Consider the following 25,852-nt stretch of genomic DNA (forward strand, 5'->3'; position numbering starts at 1 on the left):
GATCAAGGTTGCAGCTAAACTCTGTAGGAAGGAAGGTAGATCTCTAGTAACAGGGTTGGGCACAGCTGGTATACTGTTTCTCACGTAAACAAGCAGTAGGCTGGCAGCAGGGGTCGTTTGTGACAATATGTGAAAACGCGATTGTTAACTGACAACTTACACTACATTTACTTGTTTTACAGGATCAATTTTTAATTTAAAAGCAGCTTAAGAATGCTTCAGTTTACACACTTTTCTTTTGTGTGTTTTTTATGAGCTTTTAGCACTCCAAAGTGGCTCATTTGTCATTCAGACAGCTCGTTTTTGGGAGAAATTTATTACAGGAACTTTCTATCGGTGATAAATGATTTCTAATGGTTTTATAATTGTTATGACATCAATAATTGAGGGACATCATGGCATATTTGTACCTTTAATTTGTGATACTACAAGATGTTGAATGAACTTTAAATATTTGATAATTAAATAATACTACCAGTAGAATTTGTAATAAAGTGCAATTATACAAATACTAATCAGTCTGCCAAAAAGAATGTTTAAGCCTACTGCACTTGTAAAAGCAGTTAATTTAATTAAGGCTATAATGAAATTGTGATAGTATTGTTCTTACAGTATACCATGGTGGTTTACATGGAAAAAATATAATGTGTATATGCATTTTCTTAAATGTGTTGCCATTTATCTAATAATATATTTGCTAATATTTTTATGTTTAAAATGTCCCTCTGATTTAATGAAAAATATGGAAAATATTAAGTATTCCACAATTCTTAGCTTCTCTGAGTTCATAATTTATAATGTGTTTGAGTGAAATGTGATTTTTGTTTTATTTTGTAAACCACTGATGACAGCTTGTAAACTTAAAATGCTGCCATTTACAGTTTTATGTATTTTCTTTTAGAAAACAACAAAAACAAAGTACTTTTATGACAACACAATGCCAATGATTTAACTTTGGAAGAGGTTGGGAAAAAACTTTTGCTTGAATAAACCTGGATTTTCAGTCACAACTATTATTCTGTTATTCTGACAAAATTGTGACTTTTCTAGAGAAAAACATGCAACGTTATTACAGCCACAGTGTATTTTTAAGGCTTGGCTGTGTTTATAAGATGCAAAGCAATGTGTGCTCATGCTTCACTTTATTTCAAAATCACGTTATGTTTTCATATATCCTACTTTGATTATATACAGCTACTCAGCTAAAATGAAAATGACTGTCACATTTCTTATCTCCTCGGAAAGGCCCGTCCTCAAGAGGCTCTGATTAGTCAGCTAACATAATGTGCTGTGATTTGCAGATTGGCTCCACGTCACTCCCCTACAAACACGTGCTTTTGCGCTGTGTAAACAGTTAGTCAGAGCAGCTGTTAGCAGCACTAGCTGCCTGAATCAGACAGAAAATAAAGAGCACACAGCTGAACCTCACGCCTGCTCTCTAAAATAAAATCTTTCACATATATTCAGAACGTTCACATATCTTTGTGAAGAGACACTGCAGGCGCTGCTTAAGATTGCGGCTGTTTACAGCGGTTTGACAGATAAATATGAATTTGTAGCTAAATTGTTAATGATGCCAAACAGCATTTCCCATTGTTTACATCCTTGTTTACGTCCTCACTACAACATACCATTAACGCTAGAAGCTGTGCATGTCATAGATCAATTTTAACAAATAAAATACTTCCAGGTTGTGGCTCGCAATCCACAGCTTCATAGGTTGGAGTTTCAACCGAATCCAACACTGAACGGAGTTTCTGGAAGTTCTCCTTTGTCAAATGCTAGAGCTATATATTTTTAATAATTCTCTGGAACATATTTAAAATGAAACTGTTAGCACTTCTCTTATTGTGTTGTGTCCTTTGGAAGCCCAAATACAGAAACAGAACAGGCTCTGTGGAAAAGCAGGGTTTGGTTGCCATTTTAGCTTTCTCTGCTCTAACATCACAGCGCCTCTGGCCATACCCGTTCGCTGCACAGGGTGTGTGCGCGTAACCAGAAGCCCTTGTGATCTCACTAGCCCGGATGTATTTTTTTGTAGTCCCCAAACTTTGTTCGCTGTAGGCTTTGCTAAGATAACTCTGTAAAAGCCAATGTCTCCCTTTGCATTGAATTTTAAGCGTATTACATTCAGAAATGTTGTTTATGTTCACACAGCTACATTACACATCAACTAAAGTTTAAAATATGATATCATTAGGAAGTAATGTTCTCAGAACTCCTCAAATTCAAAATAATTGTAATTGTCAAGTGCTCCCTTAAATGTTTCCATGCATGAAGTAATGTAAATACATACAAATAAAGCACTTCTGTACAAATGAAAGACCATAATTCACACTGTATCGAAATCAAAAAATAAATTCCTTCAAATTGCATTTTATTTCTTAATAAAATTTTAATTAAACATTTTAAAATTGTTTTCTATACAATCACTCTACAGTACCAATCATGATTTAGAGACAGATGTACAGTGAACGGCAGACACACATGAACACACACACACACACACACAGGCTTGTGTATACAGTGCACAGAAACATCATTACACACATCTCTGATAACATTTTAAAAACTAGAAGCAGACATGCACATATACACCAATCAACCGACAATTTTAACCTCACAAAGACAATGAAACACACACACAGTGCCACCATTGTGGACATTTCACTGCCAGTAAACTGACAGAAGTACCGAAATATGAGTGAAAGCGTATGACGAACACAACAGTGCACAAATATATGAACATGCAACATCCTGGTGTCTAAAATCCTTATAGAGAGGCAACGTTTGGTCTGATGACATTAAATCTAATGGATAGTAAGTTTGGACTGATTATCCATCAGGCCGTTTGGTCTTCAAGTCAACAAAATGACGTACAAGATATATATAAAGATGACTTGGCACAATAGGCAAGAATGTTGGCATCCTGTGTTTTTGCTATTTACCTTTTGTAAAGTATGCATTAAGACAGTGTCACCATGAAAGCAGTGCATGTAGCTTAAACTCGACCTGTTAGTGGTTTGGGAGTATTAATACGAGACACATCAGCAGGAAGAAAAAAATTGGATCTTTGCATGGCCCAGGTTTTCACATGCATGCATAAAATATAATCAGCATGAATGTGTATGTGCAGTCATGCAAGGAGGACTTTTCCATGGATTCTGAAAATGCAGCGCCAGCACCACTGCCGTACCATTATGTCTTAAAGAAAGACCTTCATAGTTCCTGTGCTGAATCGGTGCATATCAGTCTCTCCTATATTAATTAATTCTGGTTTAACTAAATGAAGCATGCTACCAACAAAACCTGTTCCAAAAACTTTTGAGAGCTTCCTGCCAAGACGACGTTTTAAGGCATAGCGGTCGTGCTCTGAATGTTTTTCTCCAGAAGGCAGGCTGCATTGAAATGAGTTCAGTGACTGAAGTAATTCAAGATGGCAGTCGTGTTTTGAATAGTTTTAAGTATTAAACTAGTTAGATGTAAGTAAATTTGATCATTTACTTAATATTTCTGTGTTTATTACAGTATTGAGGTGTTAGCTTAGCAACATGCTAACATCAAACTAGGCCTATTGACTGTGAGGAGGTTGTTTATCCAATTGATTTACTTCTGGGGCTCCATCTAAATAGCAGAATGCACTACTTAACCTTTTAGATCTGAACAGGGTTCAAAACTGCATGAAGTTTGTAAACAGAATAATGCCGAACAAACTCAGTCAGGAACATGTGCTTCGTTGCTAAGAAACGCATGACAAATGAACACAATATGTGATCTAAAATCAGCTCAGGATATCAAAAATGTTAGAAACTCTTTGACTGGGTGCAATCAAAGCCTGGAGCTAAAAAGAGAGAAATTCTGTGTCTTAACAGCTAAAAGTCTGTTGCCATTAAACACTATGCAATTTTCTGTGAAATCTGTCAACTCAAATCTGCTGGCTCCAACTTTCGACAGCTAGTGCTGACGCGTACAGCCTGCAAATCAGGGAAAGAATCTGGGCAAAAGTCATGTAGTGTATTCCAGCTATAAGTTTGCAGAGATATAATGCTGCATCAATTTACAGTATATACACTAGAAGACTTGTTTGACTGTTTTAAAATGTGGTCAGTGAGGTTTCACCAGTTTATTTTTTTAGCAAAACTGTACGCTTTTGTGTTGACACTACTATTGGGATACAGGATTTGCAATTTTCAGTCATTTTAAGTTACAAAATTTAACTGGTTATCTAAATGTGTATCACTTTAAAGGGATAGTTCACCCAAAAATGAAAATTATATCATTTACTGACCCTCCAACTTGTTCCAAACAAGTTTGTTTCTTCTATTGAACACAGGATATTCTGAATAATGTTGGAAAATGGTTTCCATTGACCTTCAGATTATTCTCTTTCCTATCATAGATGTCAATCACTACCACATTCGAGCATTCTTCAAAATATCCTCCTTTGCATTTAAAATAAAACTCATGAATGAAAAACACTGAAATATCCCTTTAATAGTGATATACACTCACCGGCCATTTTATTAGGTACATCTTACTAGTATCAGGTTGGACCACCTTCAGAACCACCTTAATTCTTTGTGTCATAGATTCAACAAGTTACTGGAAATATTCCTCAGAGATCTTGGTCTATATTGACATAGGAGCATCACGCAGCTGCTGCAGATTTGAGAATTCATGATGAGAATCTTCTGTTAAACCACATCCCAAAGGTGCTTTATTGGATTGAGATCCGATGACTATGGAGGCCATTTGAGTCCAGTGAACTCATTGTCATGTTCCAGAAACCAGTCTGCGATGATTCGTGCTTTATGACATAGCGCGTTATCCTGCTGGAAGGAGCCATCGGAAGATGGGTACACTGTGGTCATAAAGGGAAGGACATCGTCAGCAACTATACTCAGGTAGACTGTGGCGTTGACACGATGCTCAACTGGTACTAATGTGCCCAAAGTGTCCCAAAACTTTCCAAAGTGTTGATACGAGGCAGGATGGATCCATGTTTTCATGTTGTTGACGCCACATTCTGACCCTACCATCTGAATGTCGCAGCAGAAATAGAGACTTATCAGACCAGGCAACGTTTTTCAAATCTTGGTGAACCTGTGTGAATTGTAGTCTCAGTTTCCTGTTCTTAGCTGACAGGAGTGGCACCCGGTGTGGTCTTCTGCTGCTGTAGCCCATCCGCCTCAAGGTTGGACGTGTTGTGCATTCAGAGATGCTCTTCTGCATACCTCAGGTTGTAACAAGTGGTTATTTGAGTTACTGTTGCCCTTCTATCTTTCGAACCAGTCTAGCCCTTTTCCTCTGACATCAACAAGGCATTTGCACCCACAGAACTGCCGCTCACTGAATATTTTCTCTTTTTCAGACCATTCTTTGTAAACCCTAGAGATGGTCGTGAGTGGAAATCCCTGTAGGTCAGCAGTTTCTGAAATATTCAGACCAGCCCGTCTGGCACCAACAACCATGCCACGTTCAAAGTCACTTAAATCCCTTTTCTTTCCCATTCAGATGCTCAGTTTGAACTGCAGCAGATCGTCTTGACCATGTCTACATGCATAAATGCTGCCATGTGATTGACTGATTAGAAATTTGCGTTAACCAGCAGTTGGACACCTAATAAAGTGGCCGGTGAGTGTATTTTACAACAAGTCCCTGAATCTAACAGTACAGCATATTTTGAGGTATCTCTGAATATGCTATTGGTGGGCAAGAAAACAAACATCAAACTATGCAGCCCTGAAATTTAGCATGTTCAGTATTGCCTATATATGTAGTAGACAGCAGGTTAACTCACTAGGTTTTGGAACAGAACTAGAGAAAGGCAACCAGCACAGGCTTGTGTTGTTATTTCACAAAGGCGGCACCTATGTAACAGCAGAATACAAAACAACAGTGCAAAATGACAGTGAATCACAGTGTTATGAGCGTGTTTGTGTATTAATTTGAAATGCAGTCGTTTGTTATTCTATGTGAGGGCGTTATTGTTGAAAATATCTTTGCCTAAGGAAAAAATGTGCCTTATGACGAGCAAACGAGACGAATACATCTCCGCTCTGAGAAAAATGCACAGACATCTAAAGTATCTCACAGTATGATAGCAGTGCACAGTCACGTATATGCACTCATACGCAAATACACACACACACACACATTTAAATGCACAAACACCCACAAAACACAGTAGTGTAACGAGATCTCTGCTGTTTTTCTTCTCTCCTGACATTCCTTGCGTGTTATTTCAGTGATAGGACTTGCGCGGTGTATAACTTCACACATTCTGATCTGATCTGCAGATTTCCGAGACAGTTTATAGCGTTCGCTCTTCTGTGATTGGTCAGTCTATTGTCTGACATGGGGCGTTGTGGGTATTCTGTGGCACTTGGATAACTGTCCCTCTGTGGGTGTGGCTTGATCAGATGTGATCTTGGGCGTGTCATATGCTGAGCTTGCTGATTGGCTGCTGTCTGTTTGAGTCACTAAACCACGCCCCCTGAATGGCAGAGTGCCTCCTGATAGATGGTTGGCCCTATCAATCATGATCGGCATGGCGTATTCAGTGCCAGAAGCAGGAAGGGGCTCAGCATAAGCATGGTAATGTTCCGGAGGAATAGGTGCATCGTATTCGGGAACATCGGCCTCTTCGGGTTTAAAAGTCGACCTTTGTCCCAGAGAGGCCATGTTTCCTGTGACCAGCGGTGGGCATATTCTACATTGATGGGAAGTTAGAAAATGGATAGTTTAAAGATTGACTGGTGAATATCGGATCAATTTTAATCTTTTTTTAAATATGTACCCTGCAGGCCTCCACCCGGGGTCTCTGGTGGTCCACTCGTGTCGTAGAGCTATATCGAACACAGTCTTCTCCATCCAGCTTAGAAGGCAACAACTGTTCATACTCTTCCACCACACTAAAACACACACATATTACAACGACAGTTAATAAATCATGTGGGTGGAAATCCATAATGGCTTGTTCACGCCAAGGACAACAGTGATACAGTTTTAAAAATCATTTGAAAACTGAAAGAACAGCAACGTCCACACCCACTACTATAATGGCTACAACAGAAAAAAACAATGATGTCGCAATTATGATTTCTTCCAGTCAATGAACAATGGGAATATTAACAACCAATCAGAATTCCATCCTGCTGGATGCAAGCATTTTAGACAGTAGATGCCAAAATTGTCTATTGGTGTGGACCATAATGTGTTACTAGGAGTGTGATTGGGGGAAAATATTTAATTGCAATTATTTATTTTTATTTTGATATTGTGATTGATTTACGATTTAATTTTGTAGTCAAGTTTCAGCTTAATAACTGTACGCCATGGAAACAATTCTGCGACAGCTCTTAAAATTATTTTTGTTCGTTGTCTGTGACTTTGAAACCAACTTATTCCCTTATTACAAATGCTGTTTTTCTTTCATATTAATTTGTCTATTTGTCTGAAGCAGTAGACCCCATTATCCCTCTTGTCAGCGCTTTACCCGTTTCTTTTCTTTTTTTTTTTTATTGTGGGCATGGTTTGGTTGCGCAATTCTGATTGGGCAGATTAGTTAAGACTGTCAAGCCACCTTCCCACTGCACATGACATTTGGACACGACTGTCGGAATACAATGCCTTGTGGCAATCGCTCAGAATTTTCAGCGTTGTCATGCACCATGGGAGAGAAGCTCATTCTCGTGGTGTCTGAATAAGGAGTGCAAAAAGACCCTTTATTCTCCGTGCATTTACCATGGTTGAATGAATGAATGAATGAATACTAGAAACTTATAGACCTCAAAATATTTTGGAGGGAATGTGAAGACAACATTAAAAATAATATTTTTTTTCTGATTCAATAAATAACGAAAAAACTCCTATTTCTTATCTCGCATGCACGGACCTGCTTGGACAACACTGAAATACATCACATCCGGTCGGCTGGTGGCATACGGTCTAGTCGCAGGAGTTTAAATATTTTAACGTATCCGCAGCTTAAATCGGATCCGAATTTTCCGCCTACAAACTCCACACAGTTCTGGACTACTCTCCATTGGAAATGAATGACTTCCAGACTGCCGATTGTTGTACGCAGTGGAAAGGCCGCTTTACACACAGCCAGCAGTCACGCATTTGATCTGGGTGGAGGAAATTAAATAATACATATATATTTCATATTGCAGCCCCTTGCGGTTAGTTAATCACAATGTTTCAAATTGCAATTCGATTTCGATTAATCAAACAGCCCTAGTGTTTATAGTTATAATTATCAATCGTTATGTACACTAGCTTTAAAGTCAGCTTGAAACGGAAGTTAAGATTGTTCCTTATTGTGATTTAGATCTGACTGAAACGGTTTCTAAAATGAGAGGAAAAAAATAGGGTGGTGCATGGTTTTGTTTTTTGGGAACTGACTGGAATGTTGGAAGATGAGCGCTGCTAACAAAAAGAAGGTTGATTTAAATGCAAGTTTATATTTAGTTGTCTTTGTTTATAAGGATTATTGTCCACCAGAATCACCATCGGCTTGTAGTGCTAAATGTTTTCAAATGCCAGATGATGACGAAAACAAGGAGCTAAATTTAACAGGCTCAATCATAGCATATTTATTCAAAATACTTCCCTCTGTGAATGCAGGCAGGAAGCAAGACCCGCCCTGATAGCCCTGCCCTTATGCAGAGTTCAGACTGCATGGTTTTCAAAGTATTTTCACACTACATGACTATCTGGGGTGGCATTCTGTCGGTGCTGTGTTTACACTGCAGGATAGATCGGCGACAGGGAATTTTACACAGCATGACTTAACAATAGGAAGAATCACCAACAACTTTGTCCGGCCCACAAACTATGTCTCACAACTAGACAAGCGAAAAGTGACATGTAAACAACGTGCAGGTCACTAGTATATCTTTTTTATTAACTACATAATGAGAAAGAAGCTTAAGTGAGGTAGAAAATGTGCTTATTTTGGTCACCTGGCCTTTGAGGGAATTAGCAATTTCTCTTTTTTCCTATTTCTACCCAGTTGTGGTATTGCTCAGATGACACCTCAATAAGACACGGGTGCTCCTGCCAAATTTCACCAGTTCTTTCCTCCATTCTTGTGTCCAAATAGACAGAAAACAAGCCTTTTTTAACTTCTCCCCAACCTCCCGTTGGTCTGCAGATACCCATACTAGTGGATCTCCGATGTTATTTTCAATCAGAACAATCAGAATCCCCGACATGCTCCAGATATTTAACATGCCAAATATCTGATGGGTCTCGCAGACTCATCGGCGATTCTCTCAGATCCCATCTTTGATAATTCACACTGCGTGATTGTTACTCACGTGAACAAGCACAGATTTGCCTGTGATTTCAGGCATTTGTTGGCGATTTCTCAAAACCTGGCGGCGAGTCAAAATCGGGGCTAAAATCATGCATTCTGAACATGGTATATAGGACTGATAGCCCCGCCCAAAACACTAATAGCTCCACCCTAAAAGCAGTCCATGTGACCCGAAGTAAACTCATTCGATGAGGGAAGGAAAGGTTATAGCATTTGATTAAAGATTTTAAGGGCAAAATAATGAAATGCACAGATACAGTTGAAGTCAGAATTATTAGCCCCCCTGTTTTATTTTTTTCCCCAATTCTGTTTAATGGAGAGCAACACATTTCAAAACATAATACTTTTTAATAACTCATTTCCATTTATCTTTGCCATGATGACAGTAAATAATATTTGACTAGATATTTTTCAAGACACTTCTATCCAGCTTAAAGTGACATTTAAAGGCTTAACTAGGTTAATTAGGTTAACTAGGCAGGTTAGGGTATATAGGCAATATTGTATAACGATGGTTTGTTCTGTAGACTATTGAAAAAAAATTATAATTTTGACCTTAAAATGGTTCATGAAAAATTAAAAACTGCTTTTATTCTAGCCGAAATAAAACAAATAAGACTTTCTCCAGAAGAAAAAATATCAGACATACCGTGAAAATTTCCTTTCTCTGTTAAAACATTATTTAGGATATATTTAAAAATGAAAAAAAAAAAAAAAATCAAAGGTGGCTAATAATTCTGACTTCAACTGTACATAATTTATAACAAACACTACTATATACTTATAAAAACAAGCAAAGTACATTATGATTTCATGCTGACTGTAAGAGTGACCAATTGAGAACAGACGTACCCGTGCGCTCCCAGTGTGGAAGGTCATACGTCACCTCAGGGCTTTTTCTGTAGGTTTGAATGCAGATGGTGAATCTAAACTGACTGTCTTTGGGCCAGCTTGCATCAGGTTTGAATGTTTATGAACAAGGATGTAAATGAAGGTAAAATATTTTTGTTGGAGTTTATTTATTAATTTGTTTACTGACCTGTTCTCTCCACAGCCATGAGCACACCATCACCAGCACTGGTGTCGTCAGAACCACCACCAATACGGGAACCAACACTGCTACCAGCGCCACCTCTGTGACATTTACACAGCGCATTAAAAACATCAATGTAACATTAGATCATCTGTTTCACACCCTGGTGATTACGTTATAACTGATGACCAGCATTAAATCTTCAACACGTTTTATCTAAAATAATAAATTAATGTTTTTAATGCTGGAAATGTGATTTAGTCATCAAAAAATGACAATATACCGTATAAAAACGAGCATTTATCTATATTTGCAACCAGCTTAAAACCACGATAGTGTAAGATTTGTGCTTTTGAAAGCAATTTTTGTGTTAAAAGGTGAATTATCTGCCTATTAAACGAGTGATCCATTGGCTCATATGAATCTATTTTTCTAAATGCTGCCTGAGGGGACATTCACACAGAACAAGCTTTTGCATTTCACTGTGCTGCGTTCCATTGTTTGCATATGAAAACAGGTAAGATGGACATGTTTGACAATTGCGTCAAGTTCTACATTATTTTCATTATTTCACACCAGTATGGGCCTCAATAACATTCATTTTGTTTTTTTTTACTGTTTTGTTTTGTCCCAAATTACTTTCTTCCCATTTTAATTGTTAAGAATTTCCATTTTAATGGTTAAAATAAATGTAAATAAAAAACAATGCAAATAAAAAACAATGCAACTTATTCAGAAGAACAACAATCAAATCAAACAAATTATTATTATTATTATTATTATTATTATTATTATTATTATTATTATTATTATGTTTTTTCCCCTCAAATTCTGTTTCATTCTTATTAAAAATTAGATAGAGAAACAGGTTTGTACTTATATGTTTGACTTATTATTTTTACTTTGACAATTAAAATGAAATGTACAATGGTAACCTAATATATGTGTCCACAATTACTATTTTTATTTCAACAGGATGTTGTGAATACACTTGTGTACATAAGTATGACTATATAATGTAGTTGTTTCGTGAATTTATATTTACAGACACTATTCAATATAATAGACTGATTTGCTGCACAGTGCCACTTTTGATTATTAACTAAAATCTGTCAAAAATTCCTCAAAATTCGACGATATCTAGAAAATTCCCTGTTTTTAACTGTGTTTTTTACGTCTCAGAAACTACAAGTAAGATCTCGACAGAACATCCAAAAAAACGGCAACTTAAATTGAAAGAAGTTCAACTTTGAAATGTTTCTTCTAGTTGATTTTATTTATTTATTCCACTGGAATGCATTTTTAAACAGAAGAAACCAGACTCTGTATGAAGGACGGAAAGGCAGGCTTATAACAGAGCTTGTAGTGATGTAATGTTGCTGTAGGGAATGCAAGAATTGTCCTACCGTCATGAGAGTGAGGAGGCATGGTGGAGTTTTGGATGTTGGGTGTGTGTGTGGTCCTCTCCTGCGCTGGCGGTGCTGTGCTCTTCCTGCGAGGAGGTGCAGGGCCTGGATGGAAGATTCTGGGCCTCGCTGGCCAACAGACAAAGATCCAATCATGCTTTCAAACATGACTAATTGACCCAAATCTAATAGCAATTTCTCAAGTGGTGTCTGAAAACACTCTCTATCCACTGTAAAGTATAATTACTTCATTCCCTTAATTTGTTCGCTACTTTTTTGACAGTAATCCACTTGGATTTCATTTAATAAGCAACATTTCTACACATTTTACAGTTACTGAAGTAATATTTCACAAAAAAAGAAACATTACTGACATTTAATTTTTGTTGTTTATATCTCAGAACAACAAAATCTTATATGTCTTATCTCTTATCTCTTCATATTCCATGTTCATATAGTATGAGGCTTTCTTTATTTGAATAGATTTATACTTTATATTATAACTACAGTATATGCTATTTACAGTTATTATATTATTTGCCCCTCCCTGTGAATTTTGTATTCTTTTAAAAATATCTCCCAAGTGATGTTTAACAGAGCAACAACATTTTTACATTATTTTAATTTATAATACTTTCTACAGTATAATTTTTTCCTCCAGGAGAAAGTCTTGTTTCATTTATTTTGGCTGGAATAAATGCAGTTTAAAATTTTTTGCAAAGTATTTTAAAGTCAATATTATTAGCCCCATTACAATGCTAATTCTTTGATTGGCTACAAAACAAAACACTGTATCCAATAACTTGCCTAATTAACCAATTTGCCTAGTTAAATTATTCTAGTTAAGCCTTTAAGTTGAAATGTAACCTGAATACTAGTATCTTGCCAAAAGAAACTAGTAGAATATTATGTACTGTCATCATGGCAAAGACAAAATAAATTATGCTTAAAAATGTGTTTAAAAAAAACTCTGTTAAACAGCCCTGGGAAACATTTTAAAAAGAATAAAGGGCTAATAATTCTTACTTTAGCTACTTTTTTTTCTTTTACAAATAAACAAAAAATGAAAAGTAGTGCATGTTAAAATATATTTAAAAGGTGAATAACAAACGGTTTTTTCTCTTGTTATCAACTAATACAGTAAATGTGACAAATTAACCAGTGACATTCAATCCATAAAGAAATAAAGGATATACGGTGGGGGAAATAAGTATTCAACAATCACCATTTTTCTCAAAAACATATTTCTAAAGGTGCTGTTGACTTGAAATATTTCAAAGACAAAACAATATTAATTAGTTTACAAATTAAGTTATGTGTAACAAAATTAAACGACAAAGAAAAATATTGAACACATGAAGAAAGGTAGCTGTTGAAAGGCAGTGAAAGCCCAGACTGCAGCTGAAATCTCTCAGTAATTATTCAGCAACCCTCAGCCCTTCCTTATTGTAAGTTAGGATTAGCTGCTTCAGTCCAAACTTCCATTACCAGGAAGACAATGATCCAAAAACACAGCCAAGGAAATTCCCAAATGCTTTCAGAGAAAGAAAATCAAACTGTTGAATGGCCCAGCCAATCACTGACGTAAATCCAATAGAAAGTACATATTAAATATCAGATTTGATTGACACAAAGAACACCATCAAGATTTTTTACTCTGTTAAGTCTGTGAAAAGCTCACACCTGCAAAATTTCTATGTGACTTCACTCTCCATATGAATGGCATGTTTGAGCTGCCATCAAAAAAACTTTAATAAAAGGTATTAAATACATTTCAGTAGTTTCTCCTTGAGTCATTCCATTGCAGTACACATAACCATTTTTTCAGATGTTTTGTTTGTTATATTTTTATGTTTGTATATTGTTTGAAACCAAAATTCTGGTTCAATTCCATCTCAACAGCTCCTTTAGGATATTTTACCCAAGAAAAAACAATAGTGTTCACTACTTTCCCACCCACTGTATTATAATGTGTAATGTTCATTACCAAATCGTCTGCGACAAACAGTTATCTGGCTCACACTATTTTAACCACTGTCAAAGTTCACTCATTTCCATCCCCTTTCCTGATATAGTCAACTCAACTGTCATCCACTATATAGAGATTAGTGAATGACGTGAACACGTGAGCCGTTTTCTCACCTGCCTGCGGTTGGCAGCCCAGCAGCTCCTTTTAAGGGCGATCCTCTGGTGCCACTGTAAGGGACATATTCGGATAAAGCGTTGCCTCAATTGGAGGAATAAAGTTGTTTCGCACCTCCTGCAGATAGTGGGTGTTACCTTGGAAAATCTGTTTCAGAGACACAAGGACAACCGAGGCTTTAGCAACAAAGAACATTTGGCCTCCAGCTCAAGGTTCGTCTTATTTACGCCTAATCAATGCATCTCTCGTTAAGCTCGCTGACAGTCGATGGACATCATTATTAATGACCCACAGAGTGCACTTTCATTTCAGCATCCTAAAACCTCAAGAATGTAAAACCCTTTTTTTCCTGGAAATATACCAAAGAAAGTGCTGTCATTCTGCAGCCAGTGACAATACCAACACTTTATTCACACCACACAAACACAAAACACACTGCTTAAAAACAAAACCCAGCTGGATATGCTAGTCTGATTTCAGCTAAACTTGTGTTGGCCAAATTCAATTTCTGGAAAATAAAATAAAATAAATAAAATAAATAAAATAAAATAAATATTCACGAGTGAGGGAAGGATTGAAACGTGAGATTGACAGGCGGTTTGGTGCAGCGGCAGCAGTACTGCGGTCAATGTATTGGTACGTTGGGGTACAGAAGGAGCTGTGCAAAAAGAAAGCTCTCGATTTTACTTGTCACTTACGTTCTTAGTCTCACCTATGGCCATGAGCTTTGGGTCATGAACGAAAGGACAAGATCTCGGATACAAGAGAGAGAGAGAGAGAGAGACGAGAGAGAGAGAGGAGAGAGATGAGAGAGGAGAGAGAGATAGAGAGAGGAGACGTGCGAGGAGAGAGAGAGTGAGAGAGAGAGAGAGAATTTTGATTTTATTGGCATTTCAGCTTCTATGGCTGTCATGCAAAAAAAAAACACATTTTATAAGTACCACTTTTCTATAATTATAAAAATATTCTAACAATAAAAGTTATCAACAGAAATAAATAATAAACAAGGTAAAATACCTAAACCAATTATATAATTATAATATATAATGAAATATATAGGATAACTCTTTCGCAAGGTCGCAGAACACACCCCTTATGGATATACACCCTTATGGAGCTCTGTCACCCGGGAGGAGCTCGGACGTAGAGCCGCTACTCCTCCACATCGAGAGACGTCAGCTGAGGTGGCTTTGGCATATGTTTCGGATGCCTCCTGGACACCTACCTATGGAGGCGTTTCAGGCAATGTCCACCGGGAAGAGGCCTCAGGAAGACCCAGACACGCTGGAGCGACTATGTTCTCTTGGCTGGCCTGGGACTGCCTCAGGATCCCCCCACGGAGCTGGAAAGAATGACTGGGAGAGGTCTCTCCTAAGACTGTTGCCCCCGTGACCCGGCCCGCAGAAGCAGACAAAAATAAAATACAATAAAGTATCTTTGTTCTCGAGTAAGGGAAGGATGGAACATGAGATTGACAGGCAGATTGGTGCAGCGCAGCAGTCAGTAACGCAGTCAATGTACCGATCCGTTGTGGTAAAGAAGGAGCTGAGCCGAAAGGCAAAGCTCTCGATTTACCATTCAATCTACGTTCCTACTCTCACCTAGGGTCATGAGCTTTGGGTCATGACTGAAAGGACAAGATCTCGGATACAAGTGGCTGAAAAGAGTTTCCTTTGCAGGGTCGCAGGGCGCACCCTATAGATAGGGTGAGGAGCTCGGTGTAGAGCCGCTGCTCCTACCACATCGAGAGAAGGTCAGCTGACGGTGGCACGGGCATCTGTATCGGATGCCTCATGGACGCTACCTAGGGAGGTGTTCCAGGCATGTCCCACCGGGAAGAGAGACCATAGGGAAGGACCCAGGACACGCTGAAGGGACTATGCCTCTTGGACTGGCCTGAGAATGCCTCAGAATTCACTCAGAGGAGCTGGAGGAAATGTCTGGGGAGAGGCAAGTCTGGGGTTGAAAATAAAGACGAAAATAAGATGAGATGCAATGAAATAAAATAAGATAAAATAATGAAATGAAACATGTGGATAGGGCAACAAAAGTGTTGATAAATAAACCTAGATTTTAAATCTAAAAGAAAGTTTTCTGGAATAAAAGTATCGTTTTTTTCATCTGAAATGTGCGGAGTTTTATCATTTAAAGTGACTCGATTTATTAACGTCACATTTATATTGGTGCTAAATGAGAGAAAGACTTGATTATTTGTATTTACTACCAGCACATTTACATCACATAGTGCTAATCTAAGGCTGGGTACACACTAAAAGATCTTATAAGATTTTCAAAATGTTAGAGACAACAAAAATGAGGACAAAAAAATTCAACATTTTGCTCTTACAGTGTATAGAGTGCCATGATGTGACAAAGACAACACAAACCTACAGATTTTCCTGATTTATTCCAAATATGAACACAGGAAATCTCGCAAAATCTCTCGAGATTTAAGAGTAAACATGTCAGATAAATAAACATTGATGATGTTCGACAAGCCGATCCTCCATCTCTCCTGTCCAAATCCATTTCCCTTTGTGCTGCTGCTCCTTGCCTGTGTTTGTCAAGCTTCTTCTGTCAGTTTGCTTTCTGATTAGATATTGTTTCGTTTCAGGTGATAATCTCTGGACTCATATGTGCTCTTGTCCTCTGGGTTCCCTCACACGCCAGGATTATTGATGGTAAATATTCACATACATGTTGGATATTTACGTTTTGCTGATTGGAGCGCCTCCAGCGTTCTTCCAAGCAGATTAAGTTACTCCTAACACACCTCACACCACAGGAAATTTGATTAGATAATCTTTAGAGCCACTCAGATCATCAGTATATTTACCTAAGATGGCGGAAGGAAAGAAATTGGCTCAAAATCAGCCCGATTATCTTGTGATGTGTGCCCAACCTAAGATTTGCTTAATCTTTAAATATAAGTATATAGGCTTGAGGTTTTTCATAGATGTTAATAAAAAATTGAATACCACTAAAATTTCTGTTTGTTAATTAATTTTTACGTTCCCTTTTTGAGGACTCACAGGAACATTTTTGTACTGTAAATCTCATCAATACTGCTACTTAACCATTTCTTTTTCTCTAAACTATGCAATTTTGATAGCGCGACTTAAAGTCAGGAGCAAGTTATTTCCCAGAAAATTCCTTCATTCATTTTCCTTCGGCTTTATTCATCAGTGGTCGCCACAGCGGAATGAACTGCCAACTTATCCAGCATATGTCTTACACAGTGAATGCCCTTCCAGGATGATAGATGAAACCAGGGCAGACATTTCAGCAAGACAATGATCTAAAACACAGCCAAGGAAACTCAAATGCTTTCACAAAAAAATAATCAAACTGTTTTTTAACCCTTCCAGCTGCAACCCAGTACTGGAAAACATTCATACAAGCTCATTCACACACATACACTACGGGCAATTTAGCTTACCCAATTCACCTATAGCGCAAGTCTTTGGACTGTGGGGGAAACCGGAGCACCCAGAGGAAACCCACACGAACAAGGGGAGAACATGCAAACTCCACACAGAAATGCCAGAAATGGACTCCAACAAGCAACCTTTTTGCTGTGAGGCGACAGTGCTAACCACTGAGCCACTGTTTTGCTTCCCAGAAAGTATGGTAGTTAAAAACTTTGATAATTTAACCCAATATTTGTGTTTTTTAATGAGGAATCTATGATTTATTTTCCCTCCTAACATTTCCCAAAACAAGCATAGATAATATCCTTTTTCACACTGGATTCTGTAATTCATCTTTTGTTTTCTGCTACCATCATGCTAATGTCATATTAGCATCAAACTGAATTTTAAAATGAATTTCAAGTCAAGTATTGTGTTGCTGCCAATGTTGAGCACTTCAAATAATCAATTTACAACATTTCCTGATGATTAGGATGTCGTCTTTCATGACATATTAACTATTAGTAACAGAGCTAAGCTAAGCTAACACAATGTAAACAAAACCCCATACCTTGTTTTTATCTGATCCCACTTCTTGATAGGGTTTCCACTGCTGTCCATCACGGCTGTATAACACCTCATAGGCTGAAACGTAAAACTGATACTCTGGGAGTGTGGAGCCAGTGGTGGTAATGCCTGAGAAGTAGATTCGAGTGACTGATCAATCAAAACATTTCTCTCTCTCTCCCACACACACGTTGTTTTTTGGTGGTTTATGAGGACTCTCCATAAGCATAATATACTTTATACTATAGGTCCCAAACTGGATTCCTGGAGGGCCTCAGCTCTGCACAGATTTGCTCCAACCCTAATCAAACGCAGCTGATGCAACTAATCAAGGCATTCAAGACACTTTTGAACATCTCGATTATTTGGATCAGCTGTGTTTGATTAGGGTTGGAGCAGATCTGTGCAGATCTGAGACCCTCCAGGAATCCAGTTTGAGACCTATGCTTTATACTGTAAAAATGCTTATTATATGGCCTTACCCTATCTCTACTCCTACATTGTAAAAATGCTGGGTTCGATTTCTGTTAGGTCAACATGAAATAATTAAGTTAACTTATTAGTTTTTACTAATTTAAGTGGATTGAACATAAAACAATTAAGTAAAAAAAAAATAAGAATTGTGTTATTTCAGCTCGTTTTAAATAAATAATTTGAGTAAACAACAAATGTTTTTTGTGTACATCCAACACTCACAGGAAAGCTGTGGAAATTTTAAAGGTGAAAAGACCTTGAAGAGTTTATTATATTTTATTTTATTTTATTTCTATTATAACTACAGCATTTACAGCCATTTACAGTTAAAGTCAATTATTAGCTGCACTGTGAATTGTTTTATTATTTTACAAATATTTCCCAAGTGATGATTAATAGAGCAACGAAATTTTTCAATATTTAACAATATTTCCCTTAATTTTTTCTTCTGGAGAAGTCTTATTTCTTTTAGTTTGGCTAGAATAACTGCAGTTTAAATATTTTTGTACATTTTTTTGGGGTCAATATTATTAGCCCATTAAGATTTACATTTTTTGACTGGCTTCAAAAACAAACAACTGTTATCCAATACCTTACCTAATTCACAAATTCACACTTAGCTCATGATTTAAACATAGCTTGTTTGGCATGCTGTTCCGGGAGAGAGCCCTGAGCTCAAGGGATCCTCGGGCCCAGGGCTCCCCCTCTTTCACAGGGCGAGGGGAGATTGAGCTCAGGTCGAACTCAAAACTCCCCCGCTGCTGAGGCTAAGGTGAACATTCTGAGAGTAAGACATTAGAAAAAAAGATTTAGGCTTATTTTTATCTATTATATAGAGCAGGGGTCACCAATCTCGGTCCTCGAGGGCCGGTGTCCCTGCAGGGTTTAGCTTCAACTTGCCTTAACACACCTGGCTGGGTGTTTCAAGTATACCTAGTAAGACCTTGATTAGCTCATTCAGGTGTGTTTGATTAGTGTTGGAGCTAAAATCTGCAGGACACCGGCCCTCCAGGAACAAGTTTGGTGACCCCTGATATAGAGCATATTTCGACGGTGAGAGGAAACTGGGGTACCCGGGGGAAACCCACACAGACACGGGGAGAACATGCAAACTCTGCACAGAAATACCAGATGGCCTAGCGAGGACCCAACACCATTGGTATTCTTGCTGTGAGGCAACAGTGCTAGTCACTGGGCCACTGGATCGTGATTAGCTAATGTGGTATAGCTGGATCAATCATGAGCACGTGCTCCTCTCGAAATTGGTTTAATATTAAACTTTTAAAAGCATTTCTGTGTGGACTTTGCATGCTCTCCCCGTGTTGGCGTGGGTTTCCTCCAGGTGCTCCGATTTCACCCACAAGTCCAAAGACATGCGCTATAGATGAATTGTGTATGCTAAAATTGACCGTAGTGTATGTGTGTGAAAGAGTGTGTATGGTTTCGCAGTGATGGGTTGCAGCTGGAAGGGCATCCACTGCGTAAAACATATGCTGGATAAGTTGGTGGTTCATTCCGCTGTGGCGACCCCTGATTAATAAAGGGACTAAGCCGAAAAGAAAATGAATGAATAAATGAATGTTTTGTACTCATAAATTACTTCAACATTGTACTACCTAGGACATTCCAATGCCATTTTACAAATATATTTCCTCATAAACCACCAAAACCTGTAGACACACTCACACACACTCACGCACACACAAGCATACCTGTTATTTTCTTCTCTTTCTTCAAGTCCACTTGAATCCATTCTTTGGTGTCGCTGTTGGCTGCAGCCCACGGACGTCCTGGAGTTTTGAGGCGGGCCCCCATAGGGCCCCAGACGGTGGGCTGTTTTCCATGACCGCCCCATTCCCACTCGGACGAGGCCTTGATCTGAGAGTCGCTCACCACCCCCGACTCCAAACCCAAAGTGCCATAGCAACCTTCAAAAGGGAGAAAATTAAAGTTTCTATTATTAGAGCGCCAAAGTGCAGGCCATTTCTATAGAAGTGACAGGAATGAAGAACAAACTTCTTTATTAAATTTTAAACTTCTTTATTGAAGTTATATAAAATCATTTTTGAACTATTGTGGTGGCAAAACTGGAGAGTACTGCAGTAAATGGTAAACACTGACAGTAGGTTTGATACATTACTGATTTACTCACCGCTGGTCTTGAAAGTAAAAAGGCTCGGGGAGAGAGTTCCCCTGTAAAAGGAGAAAGACGCAGAGCTGTCATTCTGTCTAGCAATCAATCCATTTATCAAAAATATACAAGCCAAGGATTTGCAATCAAACTAGATTTGCATTTCCAGAAGGAAACATCGGTGCTTGCAAGGCAGCAAAAGTAAATTTAGTTTTGGGGCTTCAATTGTGTGTGAATGAAATGAGAGATGTTTTGCACACATTTGGTTTTCTACTAAATGTGCACGGGAATCAACACACACAGCAAAATATCCTTTTTTTGCGGCAATATACGTGGATCCAGTATGCAAATGTTAAGCTGTCACTTATGCTGTGTTCACGTCATGTCAGAATTACCATAATTACCAGATGACAATTTAGAGCAGTTCAGGTCCTCTGACTCAGAAAGTGTTCGTTTCTATGGCAACACGTGATTCATAATGTCAAGACGGATCTATGTGCTGCTTTGTTGTTTATGACAGTACTTGATCATTACATTAATTCACCTCGATACACTCTGAATAAAAGAAAAAAGTGCAATTTTTGATTACAACAATATGAAAAAAGTGAAAAGCAGTCATAAAATTTACTTTTCAATTTAGAATTGCAAGGTGAAAAAATATACAGACAAAAGAGTTGACAAAAACATGACAGTTTGATTCATTTTACATATATTTCACACTATATAAATATACAGGGGTTGTACAATGAAACTGAAAGGCCTGGTTTTATACTACAATAATTATTCATTAGTATGGTTTTTTGTGGCCAATACAGCATCAATTTGTCCTTCATAGTGGCCAGAATATATATATATATATATATATATATATATATATATATATATATATATATATATATATATATATATATATATATTATATATATATATATATATTATACACACACACACACCACACACATACATACATACATACATACATACATACATACATACATGCATGCATGCATACATCAGTATACACAAGGTTAAAAACCCATTGTGAACACAGGATTTTGAAAATGTATGCAGACAAAAAAAATATGAAGGACATACAGTAGTGGCCAAAAGTGATGTCCAGTATAAACCATAAAAATAAGAAAAGATACAACAATGTTGCACTTTCTATGCACAGCTAAGCAAAATGCTTACAAAATCTACATAAACATAACATTAATGTTTAAATGAAAGGTCAAGGCATACATTTTCCAGGATAGACTTTTGGCACTTAACTTGTTCCAAACCAGTTTTTGTTCTGTCATTCTGACGGAATGACTGACTGACTCACTAACCCACCCTCCTCCTTCCCTAAACCAACTGACAGTTTCAAAAAGAAATCCAGAAAAAGAAAAGCCCTTGCCTGATTTTACCAGGTTTCCAGATTTTACCACATTCTCACCCTGTTATTCACTTTCTTTACTTTATTTTTCTGTTTTTGTTATACCCGCTTTCTGGAACCATTCTTCGCCAGACTCTTACCCTGTCGTTGTAAGCACCTGTCAGCTTTATTTGTGTGGAAAACTGGATAATTTGTCAGCTTTTGTCAGCTAATTTCGTCTTCCGGGTTTAAAATAATTATTAGAGCGAGATCAAAATCGGTTCTGTATCGCGAATCTGCTAGTGAAACGATGATGTGTCGGTTTCTAATTATTATTCATAGCGGAGTTTTCTTATCCTATGAGAAGAACCTGCTTCTTAATTATTCATGAAAGCATGCGTTTTCTGAAGGCAAGGCAGACCTGTCAAGCTGTGAGACCCAATGACTGGGTTAGACCATATCTGCGAACGCCACGGGTCGTATGTTTGTTTTATATGAACCACTGGGTTTGTTGCATGTTTTTCTCCGCAAACCTGTCAGGGCCGATACAGCAAATCTGTTGGTTTGCAGCAAGCATTTTTGTTGAGAGAGCTGGCAGACTTTGTCTTTTATCAGTTGAGTTCGTTACCATTCAGACACATCACCAATATCTGTGCTGCTGTGTTTGCACACGTTTAAAATCCTTCAGATTACCGGCAGGATTAATGGTTGGAATAGACAGGCAAGAGACCTGCTGCACTGCTATACAATGTGTCTGCACTCAGACCAGAGGATTGAGAAGGAAAGAAGTCCTTCTCATTTATAGTGTTTATTAAAACAAATTATCTTTATAATGATTTAACAAATTGTGGTTATGTGTATATGTAATTACAAATAACAAATTTAGCAGGACATTACATTACTTACTGTTTAATTCTTTGCATTTTAACTTTAAATCATGGGTCTCATGGTCTCATAATTTCAAGTTTCCAACATTTTTTAAATAACTTTTTTTGTGTGTTCACTAGATCAAAAACTGATTTGTAACAAGTCAAGGGTGAGTAAAGAATGGCAGAATATTCATCTTAAAAAAACCTTAATTAAAAATTTATTTGCTTACAAATTACATTAATGAATCCATTTTAATCTGTTTTTAGAAAATATATACACAAGCCATTATTTTTATTCCATAAAGTTTCAAAGTGTTTACTGTCTCCGCAAGTGATTGCATTTTAAGGGCAAGATCATCAGTGCATGGATAAAAATAGCCATCTGTCAGCTAGAACTTCATAATCTAAACTGACAAAAACATAATTAATTATAAAGATAACATGAAAGTTAATATGGCCTCTGCTGAACCGATGTATTCGCTGTTTTGTTTGTTACTTTCTGTACAAGGTTACGTTTTTTCTTCACTTAGCACATCAAACAATTCATTTAAACTTTAGTTTCAATTCATTTTAATTGAGAATATGATAAACTCCTTTTATTGTTGTTGTCCATTTAAAAACTTTAGATTTATTTCAGATTGAGTTAATAATAGTGTTGCTGCTGCTATTACAAATAAAAAGATGTTGTTTTTATTGCTGTAATCTGAAGATTAATTAGTACATAAAAACTACTCATTCTTCCAACACTTTTTTTTGCTTAAAGATGACGAAATTACAGACGACAGTGAAATGACAGCATTGACAAAAGGGTTAAAAATAGAATACCATGTTGAGCTGAGTGCTGTTGTTCGCAGTGTCAAAAACAAAAGTAAAACATTAATTAAACTGGCTCAGAATATCAGTCATCAGGCACAAAATTGTGTAAATAATCTGGATATTTTTAAATAAAAGCTCCTTGGCAGAATAATAAGTCCTGCATTAAACACTTAAACAGAATGAATTAGCAAAAAAGCAGAGGAAAACAAACATTTAGAGTCATTTCAAAACTGCACTGCCTTGCAAGCCCGGTAATCAAAAGAAATAGATTTTCCCATGAAGAAAGCGAGGAGGAATGCAAATGGGTTACTCACGGCACAGATGTCACATTGTTAGCCAGTGAGCTTTCGTAGTGTGGGATGCCTTTGCTGCTGACCACACTGATCTGCCCCCCAAGAGTGTTGGACAGCACACCCGCATGAATGCCGGCCAGACACAGAGGAGAAGACTGCAGAAACACACAGAGACACAGCTGACACTGACTCACGCACCTCAAACCCGCAAGCTGAGCTCACATCCTTCAAGGAGAACTGCAGAGCTATCGGTTATGCCACCGTGATGAAGTGATGGATGATTCAGTGGAGGAACAACTTCTGGAGTTACACACGTAGAGCTCTCACAGGACACGCATATACACACAAAGTTTTGGGGAATGACAACTGTGTATACAATACTTTCCAAAAGTTTGGGGTCAGTAGGATATTATATTTAAACTTTTTTCCCCGATAAGAATGCATTAAATTGGTCAAAAATGACAGAAAGCCATTTATAATGCTACAAAAGATTTATATTTTGAAAAATGTGTTCTTTAAACTATATTTATCAAAGAATCCTGAAAATTGTCAAAACAACAACAGGAATCAGTCCAAGGCACTTGAAAAATGTGGAAAATTTAAAAAGCCTTTATTCACATGGCTAAATCTTAAAAAACTATCTATACCGAATTAATGATGATAGTTGACGTTGTTTGTTAAATGATTTGAGTGTTGTTGAGATATTTAAATGAGTCATGTGACCGTAGTACTCAAAAGAGACTCACATGATCACGGTTACCCCCTGATGAAGGCAGATCCTTGCTGAAACGCGTAGGTTTTTTAAGATTTAGCCAAATTTTCCACATTTTTCGAGTTCCTTGGACTGACTCCTGTTGTTGTTTTAATTAATCCCTTACCAAAGAGCACCGACCAAATATTTGAGTTACCCCTGAGCCCTTTTTTGTTTTTTTTCTGGATTAATCCTGAAAATTGTATTAGTTTCCACAAAACAAATGTGATTATGATAAATTAAAAAGATAAAATTTTGAATCAAGTGACGATGAAAACTTTAGTAGTACAATTAAAAATTTTTAAATAATAATTACATTTACAATTTAAAACAAAACGGGGTATTTTCTTTCATTTTCTGTATTCAATTTGTTACAATTTTCCACCTTTGTGATCATTAGAGACTTCTCTCAGAAACTATTCAATTTAAACATCGATTAAACCAAAGTTGGCACATGGTTTGATCCGCCATCCCATTTGAGAAGAGAGGGAGAATGATGCACATGGTTTTGAGATTGTCAATTCCAATTTAATGCCAACCCTTTGTTGGTTTTATTGTTAAATGCTAACTGAAATTAAATGTTTTAAATTAAATTTTTGATTTTGTTTAAATGTACATACTGTCAGCCGACAACGCAGAGACTTGAGCAAATCAAGCCAAAGGCAGATTCTGCTTGACTAGTGCATTCAGCATTGAACTTCACTGTGTTGTACATGTGATTGTTTATGTTTTTATTGCAACAAGTTATCATTTAAAAGTATACTACATAGTTAATTCTAATTAAAAGTAATGTTTTCTATTTATTTTGAAATATTTTGAAATAAATTAGGAAATTACTCATGGGAACTTTAATGTAATATACTTTAGTATTTACCTTCAGCCCACAGCACTCAATGATATTTGTTTTTTTGGCCGTTCATACGAAAAGAGTTTGAAAAGCAGTTTATAACATTAAACTTCTATAACTTTAAACAAGTGATGCTGAATTAAATCAAAATAATGATAAAATAATTTACAAAATAATTTGCAAAGAAAGATAACTAAAAGGTAACTAACATTAGCAACCAGAAAGCTATTTTTACCTTGTAATTCTTCATAAACTTAAAATATACTTAGTATACTGCTGACAGACATGATGTATTATTTAGTGTTTGCTTAGCTCATCAAAATCTACTGATTCTGCCATCATGTACTCACCTTCATGTGAGTTGAAAAATCTCAGATTTTTGAACACAATTTGTGATGTTTTGATCTGTGTCTGATCGGTTTGTCTTTAC

The 25,852-nt window shown here is 37.1% G+C and overlaps 1 protein-coding gene across 1 annotated transcript; it reads right to left on the reverse strand.

Annotated features, from left to right (window-relative positions):
* Positions 1 to 2,342: 2,342 nt before the first annotated feature.
* Positions 2,343 to 25,778, reverse strand: LOC130234664 (discoidin, CUB and LCCL domain-containing protein 2-like). Its single transcript, XM_056464904.1, is given in 14 exon segments — positions 2,343 to 6,746; positions 6,814 to 6,897; positions 6,900 to 6,914; positions 10,178 to 10,226; positions 10,365 to 10,459; positions 11,765 to 11,893; positions 13,907 to 13,936; positions 13,939 to 13,987; positions 13,989 to 14,054; positions 17,889 to 18,013; positions 20,071 to 20,286; positions 20,511 to 20,551; positions 23,846 to 23,979; positions 25,773 to 25,778. Coding segments are annotated over 14 exon segments (1,440 nt in total). The 3' UTR covers positions 2,343 to 6,345.
* Positions 25,779 to 25,852: the final 74 nt, after the last annotated feature.

The sequence above is a fragment of the Danio aesculapii genome, chromosome 9, assembly GCF_903798145.1.
Source record: "Danio aesculapii chromosome 9, fDanAes4.1, whole genome shotgun sequence".
NCBI lineage: Eukaryota > Metazoa > Chordata > Actinopteri > Cypriniformes > Danionidae > Danio > Danio aesculapii.